Genomic DNA, 23959 nt, shown 5'->3' with positions numbered 1-23959 from the left:
CTATATTTTCTCCTTGCCCAAAGCAGGCTTGCTGTATACAGACCCCCCCCCCCCCCCCCGACATTAAATCCCCCGACATCAAAAAACTGTCCCTGGTGGCCCAGTGGGTAGCCCTAAACCAACCCCCTACCTGCCCTGTTGGCCTAGTGCCTCCCAAGAACATGGTGGTGCCCTGCCCGGTGCATCCTAGATGCACTGGGCAGGGCAGGGTGCAGTCATTTTGAAGGCAGAGTCCCAGGAGGAGGGAGTGCTACTTAGCACTCCCTCCTCCCTTGTAAAGGTCCAGGGGTAGTTGGGGGTGGGTGGGTAGGGGATAGGGTTACCTACTTGGGCAACCAGAGACAGTTTTTTGGTGTCGTGGGGGTGGGAGGTAGGGGGCTAGAGGTCCACCAGACCTCCAGTTCCCTTGGGGTGGGGGGAGAAGGCCATTGGGTCACCAGGGAAACATCTGGGGGTGGGGTTAGCGAGGCAGGAGGTCCACAGGATCTCCAGCCCCTGTGGCTGGGGGGGGAGGGGCTGTAAGCATGCAAATGCATGCTGGGCAGGGCTCTCCATTCCTCCCCACTACTCTGCAAACTCTAACTCTTGCTCCGAGCTGGTGTAGGCTTTGCCAAGGCAGCAGCGCCCTTGTTTGGCATGCTGCCCACTGAGCAATGGGGAGGAATATTTAATGCCCTGTTTAGCAATCATTTACATGCTACTTGCGGTTAGAGCCGGCTCTGATCATGGAACGGGAGCAAACGTGGCTACTGGTATGGCACTAATAGCCTCTAGCACCCGTGTTTGCTTCTGATCATTGGCCCATCAATTTTACAGCCTCCTGCTGGAGCCAGTTTTGGTCTTGACCTAATCTGAAATTATTATAAATGAGTTGCCACCTGCTGTAATGCACTGGAGGAGCCTGTGGTTAGAGCGGCCAGCTGCAAACCAGGGAAGCTAGGATTTGTTCATTTTGGAAATTTATACCCCACTCGTAACTGTTTACAATACATAGAACAGAAGCCTTAATTCTAAAACAATACAATGAACCAGGAGCAAACTGATAACACAGCCATGACTTTTACTTTATTTTCTTCTTATATTCTGCATCCACCCATAAGAGTTCGGTGCAGATTACAATAAGAAGAAGCCGGTATATCCTGCAAATTCACAACAAATCAGATAAATTACAATATAGGTTGATAACAATTCTAATATAAAAGCTTCTTAAAAAGAACAATTTTCAAAGCATTTCAGAAGATAGCAAAATTCTGCATTTTTCGAACTTGTACAGGGAGAGAATTCTACAGCTGCAGAGCTTGAAACATAAGACTTGCTGAATACATTGTTTCATTCTTTAATCTCAATCCCAATATCGATGTATGTAATATTTTATAGTTAAATTTAAACAACACTCAACAGCTGTTTCGGGAAAGAAAAGAAATGTTTTAATACATTATAGGAGTGAAGGAGTAATGAGAAACTTTCAGTGTAGGGTGTTTTGTTTTTTTGTTTTTTTACAGCCGAGCCCAATTATTAGTGAGAATGCTGAACTTTGGCATACTTAAATGCTCTATACATCATAATGCTTCTCTGTACTTCCTTTAAAAAAAAAAAAAAGAATAATTTCTAAGCCCTCAGTGCAATAATAATTTTTGTGTGTGATAATTCTACCGAATAAATTCCCAAAAGCTGTGTATGAGTGCACAGTTCAGTCTGCTGAATAAAGCTCTCGAAAAAGGAGCTAATCCCAAATCAATCAAAGTCAAGTCACCAGAAAAGAAAAGCAAAAGGTGGCAAACATCTTTATGTTTGTATGGATTTAACCTGCTGCTGCTTTCTGAGCCATCCGACAGAGCACCCTGTTTCATGTCAACATTGGATACAATGTTCAGCAACATGGAAGAATGTGATCCCATTCTAGAGTGGTGGTGCGGACTGACCATTCGGGCAACCAGGCAGTGCACGAGGGCCCAAAGGCTCTAGGGGGCCCAGAGGCTCTGCCCAATTGCCCACTGCCGCACACTACAGCCCCCACAGGTCCCTGGTGGTCTAGTGACCACTGGCACTATTCTCCCTGGTTGCACCACTGTGTTTACAAAATGGCTGCAGAGCTTTGTGTTACTGATACCCCTCCTGGACACTTCTGGAATTCTCAGCAGATTTATTTCCTGCCGCCGAAGAAGCTACAGCCACTCGACCACTAGGGCCCTTCAAGGTAGGGGACGGACAATGGCAACACGGTGGGAGGGAGGCAGCAAGGTGGGGGCACTGGTGGTGATGGCCCAGAGTACTCTCGGTCTGCCCCTGCTAGAGTGCAGTCTAAAATGTAAGTGTCTTGCAAACTCTGCATTTGCCCCTTACACCAAGACGCTTAAGGACTTGAGGAAGGAAGCCAAGCAGACAAGGCTAACACAGTTCTTCCCATCAATGAGTCGTGAAAGCCAGGCTCGAGAGGTTGATCTGCCATGTTCGCCATCTTCATCATCTTCTACTTTGCAGGAAGTGTAAACCTCTCCTGAGATTGATCTGCCAGTGTCAACGTCTTCGTTGTCTGCTGCTGTGCAGGAGGTACAAACTTGTCCCTCTTCTGTAGTTGTTGATGTATAATGCTGTTTTATTTTCCTGTACTGTTTTCTGTGCATGTTTCCTTTAGAACTAAACTGCTTTAATGTTACTGTAAATAAATAATTTGTATTCAGTTTACAGTGTTTGGGTTCAGTATGCTAGTTTTTTGGTTTTTAATTGCCTGGCAAAAATGCAAGCTGGAACCTAACCCTGTATTTCTTATAGGAGCAATGCTCCACTTTTCACAAAACTAGAGATTGTCAGGGACGTAAGCCTGTATTTTCCAATGGATTTGCGGTTCGTGCAATTTTCTTGGAAACACAGCTGCATGAATAGTGAGAATGCACTGTAATAAGGTGGTGTTTCAGCAATTTGTTATCACTCAGTGCAGCAATGTTATTAGAACCCATTTTAATGCAGAAATATTTTAAATATAATCTATTTATGTTGGTCCCCAAATACCTCAAGTTGCTATTGGAAATAAAACATGTTTATTATAATAAACTTTGGGTTTTACCTGATCTGCTGGTCAAATTCTTGCCTAGTCTTCATGAGCAAACATGGCAAGAAGAGTTAAGTTTAGTGTTGCAGATACTCTAAGTAGAGTCCGACCAAATTTCAGATTCACATTCGGCACCGAAACTGACCGAAAATCCAGATCTGGGTTTCTGCCAAAAATGCACTCCCATCATTCTCTGCCCCACTGCCACGCCCCCTCCTTCCCAGAAGAGAGCGGGTCCTCCCAGATTGGCTGGCCCTCCAACCCCAACCCCTCTGCCTTCCTACCATCTGAAGGCCTTACCCAGGTCTCCTTTTAAATGGCCTGGTGGTTTAGCGGTTGCTTCTGGGCAACAGCAATCACCAGTTGCTCTTGCCCGTGTAGATTCTTCAGCCAAAATGACTGCCAGGACTTCCTGTGGCAGCCTTGCAAGGCTACCGCAGGAGGCCCTGGCAGCCATCATGGGATTGGACGCAGCATAAGCAGGCACAATTTCCAGACGTTGCTGCCTATGCTGCTTCCAGTCCCAAAATGGCCATCGGGACCTCTCAAGCAGTAGCCTCGCAGGACTGCTGCAAAAAGTCCGGGTAGCCATTTTGGCTGAGAAACCTGTGAAGGCAAGAGCAACTAGGGATCACTCTTGCCCAGAAGAAACCAGTCGACCACTAGGCCGTTTAAAGCAAAGGTAGGCTCAGGAAGGTCCTTTAGGTGGTGGGAAGGGGTTGGGGTCAGGTGGCCAACTGCCCCTCTCCTGAGGGGTGGGAGAAGGGGTGGGAGAAGGTGTGGCAGCGGCATCGAGGCCTGTCCAGGAGGACCCAGAAGCTGCTATTTTTGGTTTTGGTTACGATTTCTGGCTGAAACTGAGCGGCAAATATTGGCCCTAGATTTGTTTTCCGGCAGAACCCAACCCACTGAAAATCAGTTGGTCTCCGAAGTGCATTTTGGAGGAAAGCAAAGAGTATTGACAGTGTGAGTGAAAGACGTCTGGCATAGTCTTCATATTCTAGATGTCAGAAGAGTCTCTAGGCGGTAATACTAAAATGGTAGTTGACTCAGACACCTTAATCTATCATTGCTGGTGAATGTAGTATGTCGGCTGCAGCCCTAACATACACTTTTGCTTCTGCAAGCACTGAAAGCAGGGACCCCTCTTGGTCACTTCTGTATGTAAAACATGTTGGTCAGATGAAGGGAAGGGATTTGGACTTCCTGCAGCATATTGCCTTAATCTTTGTTGCAGTAGTGGCAGTCTCCCTTGTCTTGTGCTATGGAGCTTAGGATCCCTTCCCCACAACACTTCAGTTCTCATTGTGGGAGCAATGGGCTCTTTTTCTTGTACCATAAGGTGTGAGGTTCTGCAGCATATTACTTCATACATTGTTGTGGAAGCAGTGAGTTGCCTCATACTGTGCCGTGGCATTTGGGTTTCCTGCCCCATATTGCTTCAGTATGCCCAGGCAGCAACAGTTTTCTTCCTGTTGGCATCACTGCTTACCTTCAGGTGCCAAAAAAGGCTAAACGTATGGACAGATGGACTGACCTTCCCTTCTAGGTGCTATAATTACATAACATAACATAACAATTTCTTTTTATACTGCTATAACCTTGCAGTTCTGAGTGGTTAAGAAAACCAGAACATAATTCCAGGATTACACAATACTATCATATAGGATAAGTTACATTAAGATCAGATAAAACATATTTTTGAAAGAGAAGAGTTTTCAACAATTTTCTAATATCATTTATAATTGGGGAATTGCTACAAAAACATTGAGATCTCCTTCCCAATTTTAGGTGCTTGAAAAGCCAATGGCATCTCACCTATTTGCAGTCTTTTAACACTCTTCAAAGATGGAAAAGCAAAAAGATTATTGGTACACATTACTATACATTTATTTAGATTTTGCTCACACCTTTTTCAGTAGTAGCTCAAGGTGAGTTACATTCAGGTACATTGGATATTTCTCTGTCCCAGGAGGGCTCACAATCTAAGTTTGTACCTAAGGCAATGGAGGGTTAAGTGACTTGCCCAAGATCACAAGGAGCAGCAGTGGGATTGGAACCAGCCACCTCTGGATTGCAAGAGCGGTGTTCTAACCACTAGGCACTCTTAGAAAAATAATCTAACATCCAGCAGGGCGGCTAGATCTGTTAACTCTTGCAAAAGTGGCAGTGTCCTATTATAGCCTAGCCTAAAAGAAACTGAGGCCTTCCAATGGATTGTGTGACCAATCTGAAGAACCTCTATCTTCCAGTTCAGTAAGAGCTTATTATTGTAACCAGGCTCCTACAACAAATGTAAGGCTGTAGTAACACGCAATAACCAGTTGATGTGCATTAATTTGAGTTAAACACGTAAGGCCCTTTAACTAAGCTGTGGTAAGCACTAATGCATGCATACCACAGGTTAAAATCCACTACCTTGGGGCACACGAGTCCTTCAATAGTTTTGTGTTTGGCATGCACTACCCATGTCCTAAAAATGAGAAAGTATTTTTTTAGTGCTGGGGAGGAGTTTGGGGGTGGAGACTAGGCATGCCCAGTACTAATCGATTAGCATGGGGTTAGGATGGAAGCTCTTACTGCCTAATAAATAGGTGTTGGTAAGGAAATTATCGCATGGCCATTAATTGAAGAAATGGAAAATGCAGCCATTTTACAGCCGCGCTAAAAGTGGCCTCAGTATATGGACAAAGCCTTGTGTTACTGATACCGTAGGCAACTTTTTAGGGTAGTTTAGTAGAAGGGCCCCATTAAGAATAATGGAGCCCATGTTTAATGCAGTGGTGTAGCTACATGGGGCCATGGGGGCCTGGGCCCCCGTAGATTTGGCCCTGGACCCCCCTGCCAACCACTCGACCCTCTCTTCTGCTGCCAACCCTCCCCTGCCGCCACCTACCTTTACTGGCGGGAGACGTCAGACTCACAGAAACAGAATGAAGCCTTGCGCCGGAAGAAGAGGACCTCAGTTGGCAGGGCTTGGGGTCCCTCGCCAGCAAAGGTAGGCGGGGGAGGGTTGGTCGAGAGGGTTGTCTGCAGGGGGGGCAAAGTTGGTAGTGGTGGCAGCGGTGGCAGGGGGGTTGGCAATGGCGGGGGGGGTCAGCGGCACCGGGGGGGGCTAAAATGTGCCTCCTCATCTCAGGCTCTGGACCCCCTCCTGCCAAAGTCTGGCTACGCCCCTGGTTTAATGTGTATCAAATTGCAATAAATTATTTAATTTTAAGTGTTTTGACATTTATTTTCCACACTTTGTTCAAAGTGGGTCACAGCAAACATGCACAAATCAACACCAAATGTGGTGTGTGCTAATGTTCATTTGCTCAGGTTAACCTGGTAATCGAAATTAGTAAATAGAAGTTTTAGGGCCCTGTTTACTAAGGTGTGCTGGCATTTTTAGCACGTGCTAACTGTGTACACACCCATAGGAATATTATAGGCATCTACATGGTTTATTTATTTATTTAACACATTTATAACCCACATTTTCCCACTTAGTTGCAGGCTCAATGTGGCTTACATAATACCGTAGAGGCAGGCTCCGGTTCGGTAAAATACAAATACAGAAAATAGTAGTAAACCTATAAATGGTTAGCGCGTGCTAATATTTAGTGTGTGCTAAAAACACTAGCAAGCCTCTAGTCCACCTTAGTAAACAGGGCCCTTAGATTCTAAATCTTCTACACCAGAGAAATACCTACTGTACTGGAATGTAAGTGGCCTTGAGCTACCTCTAAAAGGTCATGACCTAAAATCCCCTGTCACTTTTAAGTCAATTCTTTCCAGCCTGAACCTATCACCTCTGTCCTGAATATTTGGTCTCTCCTCCCCAGCAAACCCCTGCATCTGCTCTTGCCCAAACACTAGCTCATCAAATCCCCCTCTATGTTCTAGAAGTCAGTCTCTTACTTTCTATCCCCCTTGCTATAGCAGTCACTGTTTCTCAATCTCCCCGCATCCCCCCCCCCCCCACAAACATGTGCCCAGCACTCACTCTTTTTCTCTCTCCCCCCTCTCCATCCACATAGCACTTACTTCCCTCTCCATCTCCTCTCTGTGCCCCAAGCAGTTTCTCTCAGTTCTCCAGTATCTCAGATACAACTTACACTGTAAGTTCACTTGGGTAGGAAAATAATTTGTGTACCAAACTGTGACTTGCCTTGGAGCACAGATTTGGAAAGCAAGGTAGTAAACACCAAAAACATGATTGCCTGCCCTTATTTAAAATATGAAATTATAAAAGATAAATCACTCCAAAATCAAATTCAAAATATAACAGATTTATTTGTGCACAGAGAGGAATAAAAACTAAAGCTGTTTTGATGTAATGACAATTTAAACATCTACACATATAGTGTTGATCTACATTATTTTTTGTTCTACAGACGTTTATTGTTTCTCTCCTGCTACCTCCCTCTCACTTTTCAATCATCAGCTGAGATTTGCCAAGAAGCTCAGTAATAGGTAGGATAAATCAGAGATTTTGTTTGGTATTTAGTCCCTTTTTTCAGCGAAAGAAGACACACTTATCTTCGCTTTTTCTTGATGTTGCATGAATATTATGCATGGCTCTGCAGCACTTTGATTCGAGTCCACAAGCGGTATGTCCTTGTTAAAAGAAATATATTAACTCTGCAGCATGTCTTTTCATACTATTTCATGTCTGCTCTATCTTCTATGACATTTTCATTGGAAACTCATCAGCTCAGCATTCCTAATCAAAGTAAAAACAATCAATAATAACAACAATAATAATAATAATAATAAACTAGAACAACAAAAATCTGAACACAGCGCCTCTTTTCAAGCTTATAGAAATGTTACTGCGATATGCGTTTTTACATTGGTTAATAGCATAAAGCATTTGGGGAAGAATATTAAAACAATAGCAGCCCGGGTTCTCAGCCAGTGGGGCGGATCCAAAAGCGAGTCTTTAAAGATCTACAGATGGGTCACATACAAAACACAGTGAAGCAGCAAAGTTCCCATGTTGGCTAACATAAAGCTAAGTGGATGTAGTAGTAGTCCCCACGTGTGTTTTATGGTATTCATTTGATAAAGGTGATGAAACAATTGTCAGAAGTAAATTATTGTGGCTCACTAGTGAGTTCCGCATAGCAAAAGTTTGGGACCTAAATATATTTATTGTGAGGATGTCCTGACCAATAATACACCTTGAATCTTGCTAACATTCTCAGTTTCCAAAGCAAGCTACCCAGCTCCTTGTCCACTTTCTCAGGCAGTCTCCAATTCTCACCCTTCCTTAAAATATCTTTGCCTATTACTTGCAGTACCTACCTAAAGTCATAGCTAATCAACCCCTTCAATCGCATGTCATTTAGTAAAATTTATCATCCTTTCCGTGTGAGTGAGTACCTTGTTTAAAAAAAGTAATCAGATTTAAGCCGTAGTAAGTGCTCGTTTTAAGTTTACCAGTCTCTTTTGTCTTTAGATTGTAATGGCCATCGGTGCTACAGTCAGGAGAAGATAGTGTGGAGGTCGGTGGAAAGAGAACCGGGGGAAGAAACGCATAGAACTGTCCAGGGTGCTGAAACGGCAAACCCAAGTCCTCTGCACATTCCCTTTCCTCCTCCCTAATCTATCATTTCGTCCAGTTCAAATCTTGCATTGCTCATAGGTGCTTAGGGGTTTATGCAGTGTTTTCAATATTACCTGACTATTTACTAACAACGTTGGTCCTGTGTCAGATAACTGAGACTGTACTCTCTCTCTCTCTTTCTATCTATCTATCTATCTATCTCAAAACGCTAATCTTTTGGAAGAGAATCCTCCATTATTATCGATATTCACAGTCATCTCTCTCTCTCTCTCTCTCTCTCTCTCTCTCTCTCTCTCTCTCTCTCTCTCTCTCTCTCTCTCTCAAAAGATTAGCATTTTGATATATAGCGTTTGGTCTCATAGCAACAAGCCAAACTGTTTTCCATGTTCAGAAATGAAATTCCGAGGTCATGTAACCTCTTCAAATGTGTATAAATTCGTACATACATAATAAAAGGGGCACTGAAAAGTCTGTGAAATAGGGAAGTTACATTTGCATCAGAGACAGTAAAGTTATCGACCCTCTGGACTCATTTACATGAAACTGAGGAAGCCCTCCACTCCTAAAAAGATTAATAAAATGCAAACAGATGGATCTGTGCTCAATAATGCAATACAGGTTGAATTAATAATAATAATCAACAATCCCTATTTCTGTGCGGTTTTCAATTCATTAGGAGAAAAGTAATTGATTTTCTTTGTTAACTTTGCAAACCTGTTGGTAAAGTTCTGAGTTAGAGGAAATTTCTCACTACCCTCTTCAATTTAATTTGCGTCTGCCTTTCCGAGTTTATTTTGTTTTTGTAAATATTTGATTGATTGATTGATTGATCGATTGATTGCTTGATAAAGTTATACAAAAGATAATGGAGCCTTGGAGCTTTACACTTTTAGCATCCCATGTACATTTATCACAGGTAACAACAGAACAAAAAGCTGAGATGCTAATGACCATCAACAACTTGCTATTTTAAAAAGATTAGAGTTGGAGTGGGCCTAGTGGCAACCGGTAATAGACGATTTCAAAGGTCACTGCCACAATATAAATCCATGGAGCACGGTATTTCTACATGAAATTCCATTTGGGGGGAAATGCGCTTTCATATTAGAAAATGAATTACGATTTTGATCTTTTGATGCATTCTTCAGCAAACACATCAAGAACGGATCAAGGGGAGGGGGAGCACGTCTGTCAGTGAATTCGTCAGCAGTCAGAAGTTGGTCACACTGTTCTGCTGACAACAAAAATGCAAAAATACACACAAAAAAAGTTCCGCATTGGGAGGCTTTGTATTCCCTAGAGCTGTGCAGAGAAAAGGGGATTCATCTCTTCTGGAGAGGAAACAGTTACCTGTGCAGCATCTTGCACAGTTAACCAGAATGCTCCTGCCTGCGTGGAGAGCAAGATGTATAAAACCACCAAAGTGTTCAGAGATCAGATCAGAAACGTGCTGAAGGGTGGGAGCAAGATTCCCAGTGGCAGAACGAAAAAGACTCGTTCCAGCGTTTTTTAAAAACCTTCTAAATCACTTTGTAGATGCCAAAGGCAAGTGCCAAAAGACTCTCTTATAATGTCTCTCTCCGGCTGCTGTGAACTGGAAGATAATGGTCATTCAGGATGGAGCAGGAACTTCACAAACCAAACCCTTCTGGACATGATGAATCTTTTGACCATGGATGGCCTGGAGATCCACGCAGATGGTTCCAGAGTCACTAGAATCATCATAGCCGTTGTCTACTCGGTGGTCTGTGCTCTGGGAGTGGTGGGCAACCTCTTGGTTCTTTTACTTCTTCACTCCAGGCAGCGCAGGAAAATATCCACGGTGAGTTTTTTCGTCCTGAACTTAGCCGTGACCGATTTCCAGTTCGTCCTGACTTTGCCTTTCTGGGCTGCGGACACAGCCCTGGACTTCAGCTGGCCATTTGGGAAAGTTATGTGCAAAATCATCTCCTCTGTCTCCACCATGAACATGTACGCCAGTGTTTTTTTCCTCACTGCTATGAGCGTGGCCAGGTACTGCTCAGTCGTTTTTTCTCTGCAAGTGAATGAAGGCTCCTCCAGGTGCCTTGCCAAGGTAGTTAGTCTTCTCATCTGGATTTTTTCGCTCATAGCCACCTTGCCGCATGCTGTGTTTTCCACAACCGATGTAGTCTCGGACGAAGAACTATGTCTAGTTAAGTTTCCAGAGTTGAAAAATGTTGATCCACAGTTCCTGCTGGGATTGTACCAGACGCTGAAGATCCTGCTAGGTTTTATCATCCCCCTCGTAATAATTTCTGTCTGCTACTTCCTTTTGCTGAAGTTTCTAAGCAACCTGAAAATGAGCAACCGCAATCCAAAAAGGAGATCAAAAGTCACCAAATCGGTCACCATTGTGGTTCTATCTTTTTTTATTTGCTGGCTCCCAAACCAAGCGCTCACAGCTTGGGGAATCTTGATTAAATTTAACGTCCTTCCGTTCACGGGTGCTTTCTACACTGCCCACGCCTACATCTTTCCTATCACCGTCTGCCTGGCTCATACCAACAGCTGTCTCAACCCCGTCCTCTACTGTCTGGTGAGGAAGGAGTTTAGAGAAGCCCTGAAAGAGCTGCTATTCAAGCTGACTCCATCCTTCTTCAAGACCCCCAACCTGAAAAATAAAACCAGGCTGAGAAAAGGGCAGATACACGTGATCATCCCTCTCCAAATGACCCACACTCAAACTTCCTGTTAAGCATGACGTTAGCTTCCCAGGGGGGAAAAGGACACGGAAGATGGGACAAATTCAGTGTAATGAAATAATCCGTCTTTTGGTTCTGAATAATGTAAGTATTTATGGTTTAAGGATAAAAGCACATATGAGCAGTGCAAGATATGAACTGGACGAAATGATAGATTAGGGAGGAGGAAAGGGAATGTGCAGAGGACTTGGGTTTGCCGTTTCAGCACCCTGGACAGTTCTATGCATTTCTTCCCCCGGTTTTCTTTCCACCGACCTGCACACTATCTTCTCCTGACTGTAGCACCGATGGCCATTACAATCCAATAAAGACAAAAGCGACTGGTGAACTTAAAACGAGCATTTACTAAGGCTTAAATTTGATTTCTTTTTTAAAACAAGGTACTCACACGGAAATGATGATACATTTTACTAAATGACTTGCGATTGAAGGGGTTGATTAGCTATGACTTTAGGTAGGTACTGCAAGTAATAGGCAAATATATTTTAAGGAAGGGTGAGAATTGGAGACTGCCTGAGAAAGTGGACAAGGAGCTGGGTAGCTTGCTTGGGAAACTGAGAATGTTAGCAAGATTCAAGGTGTATTATTGGTCAGGACATCCTCACAATAAATATATTTAGGTCCCAAACTCTTACTATGCGGGACTCACTAGTGCGCCACAAGAATATACTTCTGACAATTGTTTCCTCACCTTTATCAAATGAATACCATAAAACACACGTGGGGACTACTACTACATCCACTTAGCTTTATGTTAGCCAACATGGGAACTTTGCTGCTTCACTGTGTTTTGTATGTGACCCATCTGTAGATCTTTAAAGACTCGCTTTTGGATCCGCCCCACTGGCTGAGAACATTTGACCCGGGCTGCTATTGTTTTAATATTCTTCCCCAAATGCTCTATGCTATTAACCAATGTAAAAACGCACATCGCAGTAACATTTCTATAAGCTTGAAAAGAGGCGCTGTGTTCAGAATTTTGTTATTCTTTTGTTGTTCTAGTTTATTATTATTATTATTATTATTATTGATTGGTTTTACTTTGATTAGGAATGCTGAGTTGATGAGTTTCCAATGAAAATGTCATGCTGCAGAGTTAATATATTTCTTTTAACAAGGACACACCGCTTGTGGACTCGAATCAAAGTGCTGCAGAGCCATGCATAATATTTATGCAACATCAAGAAAAAGCGAAAATAAGTGTGTCTTCTTTCGCTGAAAAAAGGGACTAAATACCAAACAAAATCTCTGATTTATCCTACCTATTACTGAGCTTCTTGGCAAATCTCAGCTGATGATTGAAAAGTGAGAGGGAGGTAGAAGGAGAGAAACAATAAAGGTCTGTAGAACAAAAAATAATGTAGATCAACACTGTATGTGTAAATGTTTAAATTGTCATTACATCAAAAACAGCTTAATTTTTTTCCTCTCTGTGCACAAGTAAGCCTACATGGTGAAGGTGCTTTAACAGTGTAGTTTAAGGCACCTTAACAGTGTAGGCGCCTACACCATTTAAGGCGCCTTAACAGTATATTTATTTATTTATTTGTTTGTTTATTTATTTATTACATTTGTATCCCACATTTTCCCACCTCTTTGCAGGCTCAATGTGGCTTACAATACATCATGAGTGGTGGAAATATGTTAGAAAATAGACATTTAGTGTTATAGAAGGATCTTGGACAACATGATATTGAAAAAACATAATAGTAGTATAACAAGTATAGGCGACTACACCATTTAAAAATACAGACGAAAGAAACTGCTAACCGAGGTGTGCAAAAGGTGCAGGTTTCAAGCATTCTTATCCACAATTGCTCACTCCAAGGAACACCAAGTCAAGTAAACAGTGGGAACATAACAACCCCACCAATGAGCTCAGATATAGCCAAAAAGGAGCAGTAGTAACGAATAGAAAGCAAGAACCAAGAGCAAAATCTCAACTCCCCCCCAATCCACTCCAACCCATGCCTTCCACATCCTGGCCCTCCCCCAACACCCCTTCCCCATCCCAAATCAACAGAAATATGTCTCCCCTCCTAAAGGAAGGAAGGACAGTTATAATCACGTACATGCTAAAGGGATTCTCCCCCCAATATAGAAGGATAAGGTATAAAAGCAAAACAGCCTCTGACAGCCCATACTCACACTAAAAAAAAAAACGCCAGGCACCCCCCCCCCCAAACGTGATTTACATACTGTAACCCCCACAAGAAATGGCAGATACAGTATGCACAGAGAGAAGCCCCCATAGCCACCATCACCCACATGCTCATACAGATGACACCACAGTCAAACTATCCCAAGGCTTCCCAACATGCTCTCATTAAGACCCCTAGCATACCCCAAACACTCTCTGCAGTTTGACAGCAAGGCACCATAATACTCCTACTCAGGGAGGAGGATCCTTACAAAAGGCAGTAGGCCCACAGTCACCAGCGATCATAAAGTAAAGTCCACCATGATGTGACCTCAGGGTGTCAAAAAATTCAGGATACTGCCAAGGCGTTGAGTCAGTCTCGCCCCTTCTCATGGGAAAGGAAGGACTGCCATGGCCCCTCATGAAGAACACGCTGCGTTGTTGGTTATTGCAAAGTGAACTGTAGATTCTTGACCACCAACACAGAGCATACTCCCCAAAATGTGCTGCATCTCGCCGATAGCAAGGTGGAGTAGTCTTGGAAAATCTGTATGGGCTTGCCTTCAAAGTTAACATCCTTCTTGTGAGATTTATAGCGCCGCAGCACACTAGCTTTATGGGAGTAACAATGGAATTTCACAACCATGTCCCCAGTTTGGGCCGGTCCCATGTGGTGGGCCTGCAACAACCGAATCAGTGACCCATCTCCAGCCTGGGGGAAATGTGCAAGCAGCCAGGTCTCTAAAGTAGCCAGCAAGGTAGAATCAGGAAGGGATTCAGGGAAACCCACAAAGCAGAGGTTATCTCGGCATGCTTGATTCTCGAGGTCATCTATTTTCAGTTGCTGGGTGTCCACCAAGGCCTCCAAATGTGCCAAATCTGCCGTGTGAGCCTGGATTGTATTCTCTGTGTCAGAAACTCTACACTCTGGTTCAGTATGGTGGGTTAGCTCTGATGTCAGCTGGGTAATACCGGAGACATACCCCAAGAGTTGTGTAAAATGGGAATCCAGTGCCATGACTACTGCCGCCACAAGTTTATGTATAAGTGCTGCAGAGTTGCTAGGCAAAGAGATGGAAGACAGTGCCACCGTTTTATCGTCCATGCCATGGCCGTGGCTCTTATCTGCACATGGTAGTTTAGAGGTTGAGGACTTCACAGATCGTGTAATGCAACCGTCCATCAGGAAGGGAAGTCAGAATATCAGCAGTAGATCCAAAAATTAGGACTGCAATGATGAGTGGAAAAGGATTTGAGGGAGGGACCCCTGAGCTGCTCAACAACTACACGTCCCACATGACTCCCTCTGCAGAAGTACATTTAAGGAAAGTTCATATTGGAACTATGACTGAGGACCAGAAACAAGACTTCCTGAAGCAACACACAACATATTTGACCAAAAATTAAATAAACATCAATGTGGAAAAAAAGATAGAAACATATTAACACAACTACATTGCATCTATTAACAATATAATTAAACAGTGGTAGGGAAACAGTTTCTGCCATTACAACAATCCCACAGGAGCCTCTGCTAATGGATTTATTTATTTTATTTTTGTATTTATCTGAACTTTTATTAAACTGCCAAATCATCCTGGGATATAAACGCAGTTCACAACTTAAGCGATGTACATAATGGGGGGGGGGGGGGGGGGAGAGGATTTCATGAGGACTGCAAAGCTTCTGCCGAAATCCTTATACACCCATGTGTCTTTCCAGTCTGCAAGATGCCAGGCTACCTGCCCAGTATTTCAAGACTGATTCCTGTGTTCTAAGATGTATCAATCCTTTTCTACTGCACAACAGAGGTAGTGGAAGGGGTGGGTCATATGGGACCCTGGCTCTTCACAACATGGGGACAGGGACAAAATTTAGTTTATTTGGCCCATCCAAGAAACATGATGTTCAGCTGCCACTGCTGCACAAAACATCTGGAAAGAATTTAGAACATTTGAATTCTGTAAATAAACTTTAAACCATGTAATGGGTGGAATGGGAGGGTGAAACCACAGCAATTGCTGCTCATGTTGTGTGTGGTTGAGGGGGGATCCTTTTATTGCAGTGACACAAAAAAGATGCCATCCAGGTTTAAGGGTTTACATTGTGGCCCTCCAGGTTCAAGACTGGGCCATAAGACAAAATTCTAATATAATAATCCCAGTATGCAACATAAGACCCTCAAATATCACCAGTCCATATGAGAAAAGAATGAGATCTCTTGAAAATGAACAGTAGACCCAATAAATGAAATGGACAAGCAGCTGATATATTGTTCGTGTGAAATTGGTCGTTTTTGGCTTTGAAAATACATCACTAGCCTTGTGATTCTGGCAGTAACTAATGATGAACTGGTAATGTTGTAATGATGACAGAAAAAGTCCAATTGGTCCAGCCAGTCTACCAATTATTCTATCCACACAGTTAAATTACATTCTCGCTGCTTGATTTTTCCTTTTTGTCTTCCTCTTTTGCACTCTCTTCATAAAGGTGGTTAATAAATCCCAATAAATAAATAAATCCTGGGTACACAATGTCCCCATTTAGTTCCCTGTATCACCCACCTTTCCCATGTCTAAACATCAGCTGCCCAGTATTAAAGCAATTCAACTCCTGGTTAAATCACCTGTGGCCGCCTTCGCTTTGCTATTCAGAGGCACTTAACGGGACAGTGCACTGAATATCGCCACAGACCATCCCTGCACTGTCCCATTAATGCTGGGGAGGTTTATGGGCAGAGCCTGGGAGGAACAGGAACTTAATTGGCTGATGGCCATATTGAAATTGTTAACCAGTTAAGGAAGTGACTAAAGTTAAGACAGCAATAAAGCAGGTGCCTGGTTAACTTCCAGGTAAACAGCTTCTGGTCAGGGCTGTCGATAGGGGGAGCGGGGGGGGGGGAGGCAAAATTCCCCAGGCCCGGGCCTCCAAGTGGGGCCCGGCACCGGGGTCTCTCTCTCCTGCTTCTGACGGGACCCGGGTGATTGCGTCCCAACAGGAGCAGGAGAGAGAAAACTCTGGCGCCGGGCCCCCCTTGGAGGCTGGGGATGACCCGGGGGAGCAGACACAGCAGGCTGGTAGGGGGCCCTGCCAGCAGAAGAGATATTCCTCCAGCGCTGTTCTTCACAGTCTGCCACATTGCCTTCAGCGGCTGATTTTCCCTTCAGGTCTTGCATTCTCAGTTTTGAAACCGAGTACGTGCGACCTGAGAGAAAAAGCAGCTGCAGGGGCAGGCCACGCGGCAGAAAGAGCAGCACTGGAGGAAGACTCTTCTGCTGGTGGGGCCTTGGGATCCCTTCCAGCTAAGGTATTACAGTTGCGGTGGGGTGCGGTGGACAGGGGGCAGTGATAGCAACAATCCTTGGGGTGCATGGGGATACTGGTGGCAGCGACTGCGACAATCCTGGGGGCCCCGGCATCGGCGGCCCTGCCCCAGGCCCAGCTTAGTCTCTCGGCAGCTCTTCTGGGTGTTTGATTACCCCCCCCATCTCGATCCCCTGTCCTGATCCCCCTTCTCCCCAAAGATGTAAGTCAGATCTGAACCCCCAACCCCACCCCTCACCCCCATAGCCCCCCCTGGCTTATTTGGAAAGTCCTTGATGGTCAAGGGGGAGCTAGACAGGAACGATGCCCACTCACTCCTGCCCATTGTGGGTCCAGCCACAGAATGGTCACTACAACCCCTAGGGACATGGTACTCGTGGTACTTGTGTCATCTCCAGAGGGGGGAAGAGGGAGGCAGGATCAGAAGTAGGGGAGTATGGGAGAGGCAGAGACATCTGCACACACTCATGTAGGTCCCGGTTGATATTCAGCTGGGGCCCACATAAGCTCTGGTGGCCAGTGCAGTTGAAATTAGCCCCAGATTTTCAGTGTCGATGCCCAGACATAGCCCAGCACTGAATATCCAGGCCTAAGTCTGCCTGCCATGGTCAGCATTTAAAAACATCTCTGATTGCCGTGGGCTGAGTATTGACCAAAAGGCTTCTTAGACTCTTAGTTATTGCAGAATATGCAGCCTGCCAGACAGACCCAGTTCCTAGTTGATCCTTCCATTGTAGCCTGTCAGATAAACCCAACCATGTGGATGTCCATGCTTCACTATGATCTGCAAAATTTAATGTCAAATTCTTTGCTGTACATTCTGGCAGCGTCAAAGGCCATTGCTGAATCAGGCAAATAAAGCACTATGAATACTTACAGGTATAACGTTAGGTCATGTTTCCTGCTCTTTCTTCTTTTAGCAGATAAGGATCCTCCCTGCCCTCTATTACTGATTTAGCCATTACCATCCACCTCAGGAAGATGTTTCATGTTTCCATCACTCTTTCCATGAAAAATATCTTCTCACATTGCATTTCCCATCATAACCAATTACTCTAGAACAGGAATAGGAAACAAATCTACAAGGACTGCAAGCCAATCACATTTTCAAGATATTTGCAATAATATGCATGAGAACTATTTACTTACAAGGCAGGCGGGTCTGAAATTGCATCTCCTGAAACCCTGACCAGCATGCAGCAATTCTTATCTCTTGGGCCAGGTACTCAGCTTGTGCATTATTACAGGTGTTTGAATGTTTCTATCACACTGTATCTCCCCTGTCTCACATCTCCTGGAGGCTTGGAATACTAGTAACCCACTCAGCTGTAGTCATTGAACTGCAGTTGGGATTCTAAAATTTTTAGCATAAAAAAATCCAACAACCCCTCCGAAGGGACACCACCTTGTAGGGGTGGAGGGGCTTCCGTGTTTCAATGACTCAGAGGGCTATGCTGAAGGTTTACCCATATCAGACAGGCCTCTGAGGATAAACCAGACAAAGAGTGTCCCAAACTGGAGGATCCAAGATGGCGTCAAGGGAGGACGTATGTTAGTTGAGTTCCCGTTTTACACCAGAATACCTGAAGAAGTAGGCGCACTCCCCAGAGAATGAGGAGGAGAAAAGGCAAAGCCGTGGTGTTGTCCTCCTCGAACACGGCTGGGGTTCCCACCACTTCTAAGCCTACTTTGGAGAGATTCTGGGTCATAACGTCGGGGATATCGGTTCCTGCTTCGGGGAACAGCAAAGCTTTATTGCCAAATCTCAGTGGAGAGGGAGTGACTTTGAGTCCCCCTGCTGGCATGACCTCTCCAAGACCCGGAAACAGTAACGCTTCGCTATGGAGGTCAACAGTGGAAACGCCCGAAGTGGGTTAGGATTTTTATGCAACCCGAGGAGGTCCTGGCGCAGCATCGACTCCGGATAATAAACCAAATGGGGGATTGGACAGTGAGCTCTTACCCCCAAAGATATCTGAAGCGGTTTCTGTGGAGAAATTGGATCTGGTGAAGCCAATAATGTCACAATGGACATACTATGGGAAGTGCTGCAGAGTGTGAATAACTCTCTTCTTCAGATGTTTAAAATTTTTCAGGAATAAACATGTGAGTTAAAGAATTTATATTAATACTTATCTAACAAAGTGGAAGACCAAGATATAAAAATAGAGAGTTTGACTACGGAAATGGTTTCTCTACGAAAATCAGTTAATTTGGTAATGAAGGACAGCCATGTTTCTTGTAAAAATTGGAATTTCTGGAGAATCAATTAAGGAAAAATAACTTGAGAATGATAAATTTTCCTATAACATCCTATATATCAGCTACTGAACTGTTGATGAAATATTTCTCTGATATTTTGCAAATACCTTCTGATAGCCACCCTCTGGTGTCTAAAGTTATTTATATTTTCCTTAAAAAAATTTTTATCAGAGAAAAGAGATGTGAACTTAACTGACATTTTGGAAAATTCAGAAATTACAGATAGAGTTATATTAGTGACTTTCGCCTTTGATTTAGATAGGAACAATGTTCTGAAATTGTATTTCCGACACATGGCTGATAGTTTTTTGGGTTCAAAGATGAATATATTTCCTGACATATCAAGGGAATCGCAGACTAGGAGGCGTCAATTCTTGGCTTTTAAACCAGGAATCATTGCCCTAGGTGGGACCTTCCTAGTGCGATTCCCTTGTGTTTTATTTCCGTATTACTTATTTGTTGAAACTAAGAAATTACAAGAGTTTGTGGAGTTGAAAGAACAGATGAAGAACCCTCTGCAGCAACTTCCTTTAGTTACCACTGTACCGGCTGCAATTACCGATTAACCTTCCTCCCTCAGAAAATGTGAATTGTAAGATTAACCATTTTGAGTTTTTCTTATTTTCTTTGAGATTGTTTTCCTGATCTTGGATCTCCCAATTGTGGACAATTATATAATACTAGTAAAAAAGCCCCGTTTCTGATGCAAATGAAACAGGGGCTAGCAAGGTTTTCTTCTGTGTGCATGTGGGAGTGTGTGTGTTCCTGCCCTCTCTTCCCTCCCCACTCTGAGTCCTTCATTGTTACAGAGAGAGCGGTTTGATTTCCTGCTTTGCTGTTTTCCTTCACTGTTTGTGTTAGAGAGAGAGCGAGGGCGGGGCAGACACTCATGGGGAAACCGGATATCTCTCCCCCTTCACACTTCCGGTTGGAGGCTTCATAGAACGTTGGTGTTGCCTTTTATATAGAGAGATATATTGATGAGAGAAAATGTTTTCTTGTTCCTTTATATTAATTTCTATTTTTCCTTACATTTATGTGATAAATGTGAATGTAATTAAGTAAAATGATAAATAAATTTTAAAAAATCCAACAAAAATATCAGAATGTTCCCAGCAGAGTCTTGAAAGCCCATGGAGGGGCATGTGTTTGCTGTCTGCCTTCATGCCCTGTCTCATCCATATGTGTGCCAACGCTCTTTGTTCTTTTTTTCTTCCATTTACTCTCTCATATTCCTTCCCTTAGTTTTTAATCGTCTCGTTCTGTATTTTACTCTCAGCTCAGGATGGAAACTCCTGATGAGTGATGGAAAAGATGGTGACATTTCGCTTGTGTATGTGCAGAAAGATACAGTGAAAAGGTTATCGGGTCGGATATCTGTGGCATGACCAATCTGCCCTTTTCTAGAAGATAAACTCACTATGCCCCAATCTCTGAGTTTCTGGCTCTCAGTTCAGCAGGATTAGGTTCTTCTGAGTCAGATTATTTCCATGGCAACCACTAGAGAGCAATGGAAGGTCCAGGATTAGGGTGAGAGAAGTTCCCGTTGATAGGACGCATGAGCAGCTTTACAGAGGAGTGTTTGTTTGGGGTGGGCTGGGGGGGGGGGGCTAACTCTGTTTCTGCAGACCAGGCTAAAGTGACCAGACAACTTCATGCTTTAAAGGACAGGTTGAGCCCACATAGCTGCTAATTTACCCAGTTCCAGTGGAGACATTTTAGGCCAGCCCTGGATTTCTGACAACTGTATCTTGATGCACTACAGGACTGGCTGCACTGATTTCACTGGGTAGAGCCATGAACTACAAATACCACACTACTTTGGGAAAAACCAGGCCTGGCCAAACAGCCTCCATCCTATAATTGGATAAATCAGTGCTGCTGATGCATTTGGGGTGCAAAACCCCAACACAGCTATATACGACAGGAGGAGAGAAACTGATGTTCATGGACCCGGAGAGGATCTCAAGGTAGTGAAACAAAGTGAGAAGGTGTATTGCTTCAGTATTGCAGCCTGCTCACTTGATCACCACAGACTGCTCAAAGACTAAAATACTACAGATTCTTTTAGATTCGTATTGGGTAAATGAAACTCTTTATTTGCAATTTAATTGGAGAGTGTATAAGTCATTATTGTTACTGCATCATCACTGGTCAGGGATTACATCATTCAGGTCCTTATCTCATCAGCTGGGGGGCCCGTTGCAGCGAAAGCCCAAAGTCTCCAGACCAGGAACAAGTCTTTTCTGCACGATGCGTCCAATTAGAAAAGGTTCAAAGAAGAGCGACTAAAATCATAAAGGGGATAGAATTCCTCTTGCATGAGTAAAGGCTAGAGAAGTTAGGGTTCTTCAGCTTGGAAAAGAAACAACTGAGTAGAGTTATGATTGAGGTCTACAAAATCCTGAGTGGTGTAGAATGGATAAAAGTGAATCGATTTTTTTTACTCTTTCAAAAAGTACAAAGACTAGGGGACACTCAATTAGGTCACATGGAAATATTTTTAAAACGAAATGAACAGTTAAGCTCTGGAACTCGTGTAAATGTAGCTACGGGCATTTGCACCATGTTTTTGTTGGTGCAAATGGCGGTGCCTACATTTACGCATGACCTCTCCACTTAAGCATTATTCTATAAACCATGGCAAACTTTAGACATGGCTTATAGAATACTGCTTAAGTGGGGGTTTTTTGCACCACTTTTTTAGGCACTATATATTTAATAAATCCCATAATGGCCATTCCTCTTAGAGTAGCAAGCAGGTCCCTGGAGTAGCCTAATGGTTGGTGAAGTGGACTGTAGAGAAGGGGACCCAGGTCCATATCCCACTCTACCTGGTACACTTCTGTTGGAAAGTGTGAGCCTTCAAAAAAACACAAAATACTTACTATACCTACATATAGGTGACACCTGAAGGCTTAATGGCTATTGTAGTGGTATAAAGTTGTGTACAGTACATTGTTTTGCTATTCCTGGAGGCATAGGCAGTCAGTGACCCAGCTGTTTGGGGAGCCTGAAGGGAGCAGGGTCAGGGGTGGGGCTTACATCCATAACTTCTACAGAGTACATCCAAAACGTAATTTTTATTTTCTCATTTCCATCTTCCAAAATTCCAGACAGCAGATGTACAGAGCAGGACCCAAAGCAGTCCAAAACAAGTAAAATCAGAAACGGCATAGTTTACACCTCATTGCTTAACCAACCTTAGGCTTCACCTTTAGGTTTAAAAAGCAAAACCACTTGCATGTAAGGACTATATAAATGAATTAAAGCAAAGTTTAAAGCAAGTGCCCTTAATACGTAATACTTGATAACAATAATGAAACAGTGATGGAATATTCACATTGTTGCCAACAGATTTATTTTCCATTGAACATAATTAACTTTGTATGATCTTGGCAGCTAATAGTGTGCTGAACTGGACAATGTTGGGACATCTAGACTGACTTGACAGAACTTCTGTATGAAGGAAGCCCTTCCCTCATTTTTCAATACCTCTCTGTGAAATACTAGTAATAAAAAAGGCAAGTGAATTTTTATAATATACCACTGCAATCCACAAAACAAAAGGAACAAGTTCCCACATGCCATCTTTTTCTTTTGATGTAGGCACAGGAAAAAAGATGTTAAATGCTCCTTCAACCTAATTAATACTTGTTTAAAATTATACTTATAAATAGTAAGTCTGATTGTTAAGCACCTGATTCTCATAACATGATGTCTGTTTTGGAGGCCCTTTACTAAGTGAAAACATCTCTGCACGAATATTGGGAGTCCCTATAACTAGCACCTCCAAATGACACAATTAATTAAAATTTAGAACAAATTAGGTACTCTAACCAATGAAACCAAGACTTCCTCTATGTACATCCGTATGCTGCTCAAGCTGGCATGTTAAAAAATATGTGAGATCAAGTAAAAAGGCTAGCAACAATAAAGAATGACAACGTGGATGGAGCAGCTCATAGATTTGCTTGCTTTGTTTTGGGTGAATTGGGATGACGGCTGCGTGGAGGAGAGGGAAAAGGAAACTAACCTAATTGGTTTCAACATTTTGATGTAATTCCAGCTCCTGTTATCTAACCTCTGCTCTCTCTCCCTTAGTCCTGCTCCTTGCTCCTTCCTTCCTCCTGGTTCCAGTCTCTCCCTCTGTCCCGCTCCTTCCCGCCCCCTTCCCCAAAGAAGCAGTCGGACTCAGACATTTGCCTTCTTTTCTTAGATGTGGATTAGTCTGCAGCATACAGTGCTGCCGGTAGCAGTCCCCATCCTAGTGATTACAGTAGTCCTGCCTCGGGATTCAGACTTCTTCCTGTGACACCTCCCACTCTTGCGGAAGCAGGAAGTCGTGGCAGAGGAGGCGGGACGCATCACAGGGGAAAGGTCAAGTAGTTCCCAAGGCAGGCCTGCAGTAATTGCTAGGGTGGAGACCACTACCGGTAGCAGTGAGAGAGTCGGGGGAGGGGGAATGGGAGTCACAAGTACTCTTGGCTATCATCTCAGCAGGTGGTTGTGTACTGCATTGGGAAGTCCTGCGGCCACAGTTCTAATGGACTCTTCTGCAGCATGCTGCCCCAGTTACCTTTGGGGAGGTTTTTTGGGTCGGCTTAAGCCTCTCCAAGCCTCTTATACCAGGCACCTATGCCTGGAGGGCTTAACATACAATATAAGGGGGCTATGGTGAGATGTGTACCTGGGACCTTGTGTGTGAAGTCCACTGCAGTGCCCCCTAGGGTGCCCACTGCTCTGCTGAGATGTTTTGTGGCTAGTCTACTAAGAATCCTGGCCTCCAGACATCCCAATGGCTTATTTTGGTATGTTTTTTCCTAGGACTTTTTTTTTTCTGAAAATGGTACCAAAAGATAGAAGCACTGAGCACAAAACATCTAGAAAACAGCGATTTCCGAAAC

General features: G+C 43.7%; 1 protein-coding gene across 1 annotated transcript; it reads left to right on the top strand.

Annotated features, from left to right (window-relative positions):
* The first annotated feature begins 10173 nt into the window (after window positions 1-10173).
* Window positions 10174-11319, top strand: LOC115480939 (relaxin-3 receptor 1-like). Its single transcript, XM_030219922.1, has one exon. The coding sequence runs from the start codon at window positions 10174-10176 to the stop codon at window positions 11317-11319; it is 1146 nt and encodes a 381-aa protein (XP_030075782.1).
* The last annotated feature ends 12640 nt before the right edge of the window (window positions 11320-23959 follow it).

Source organism: Microcaecilia unicolor, chromosome 11, assembly GCF_901765095.1.
Source record: "Microcaecilia unicolor chromosome 11, aMicUni1.1, whole genome shotgun sequence".
In the NCBI taxonomy this organism is placed as follows: domain Eukaryota; kingdom Metazoa; phylum Chordata; class Amphibia; order Gymnophiona; family Siphonopidae; genus Microcaecilia; species Microcaecilia unicolor.
Note: the sequence above shows the minus strand (reverse complement) of the source record. Positions and strands in the feature narration are given on the sequence as shown.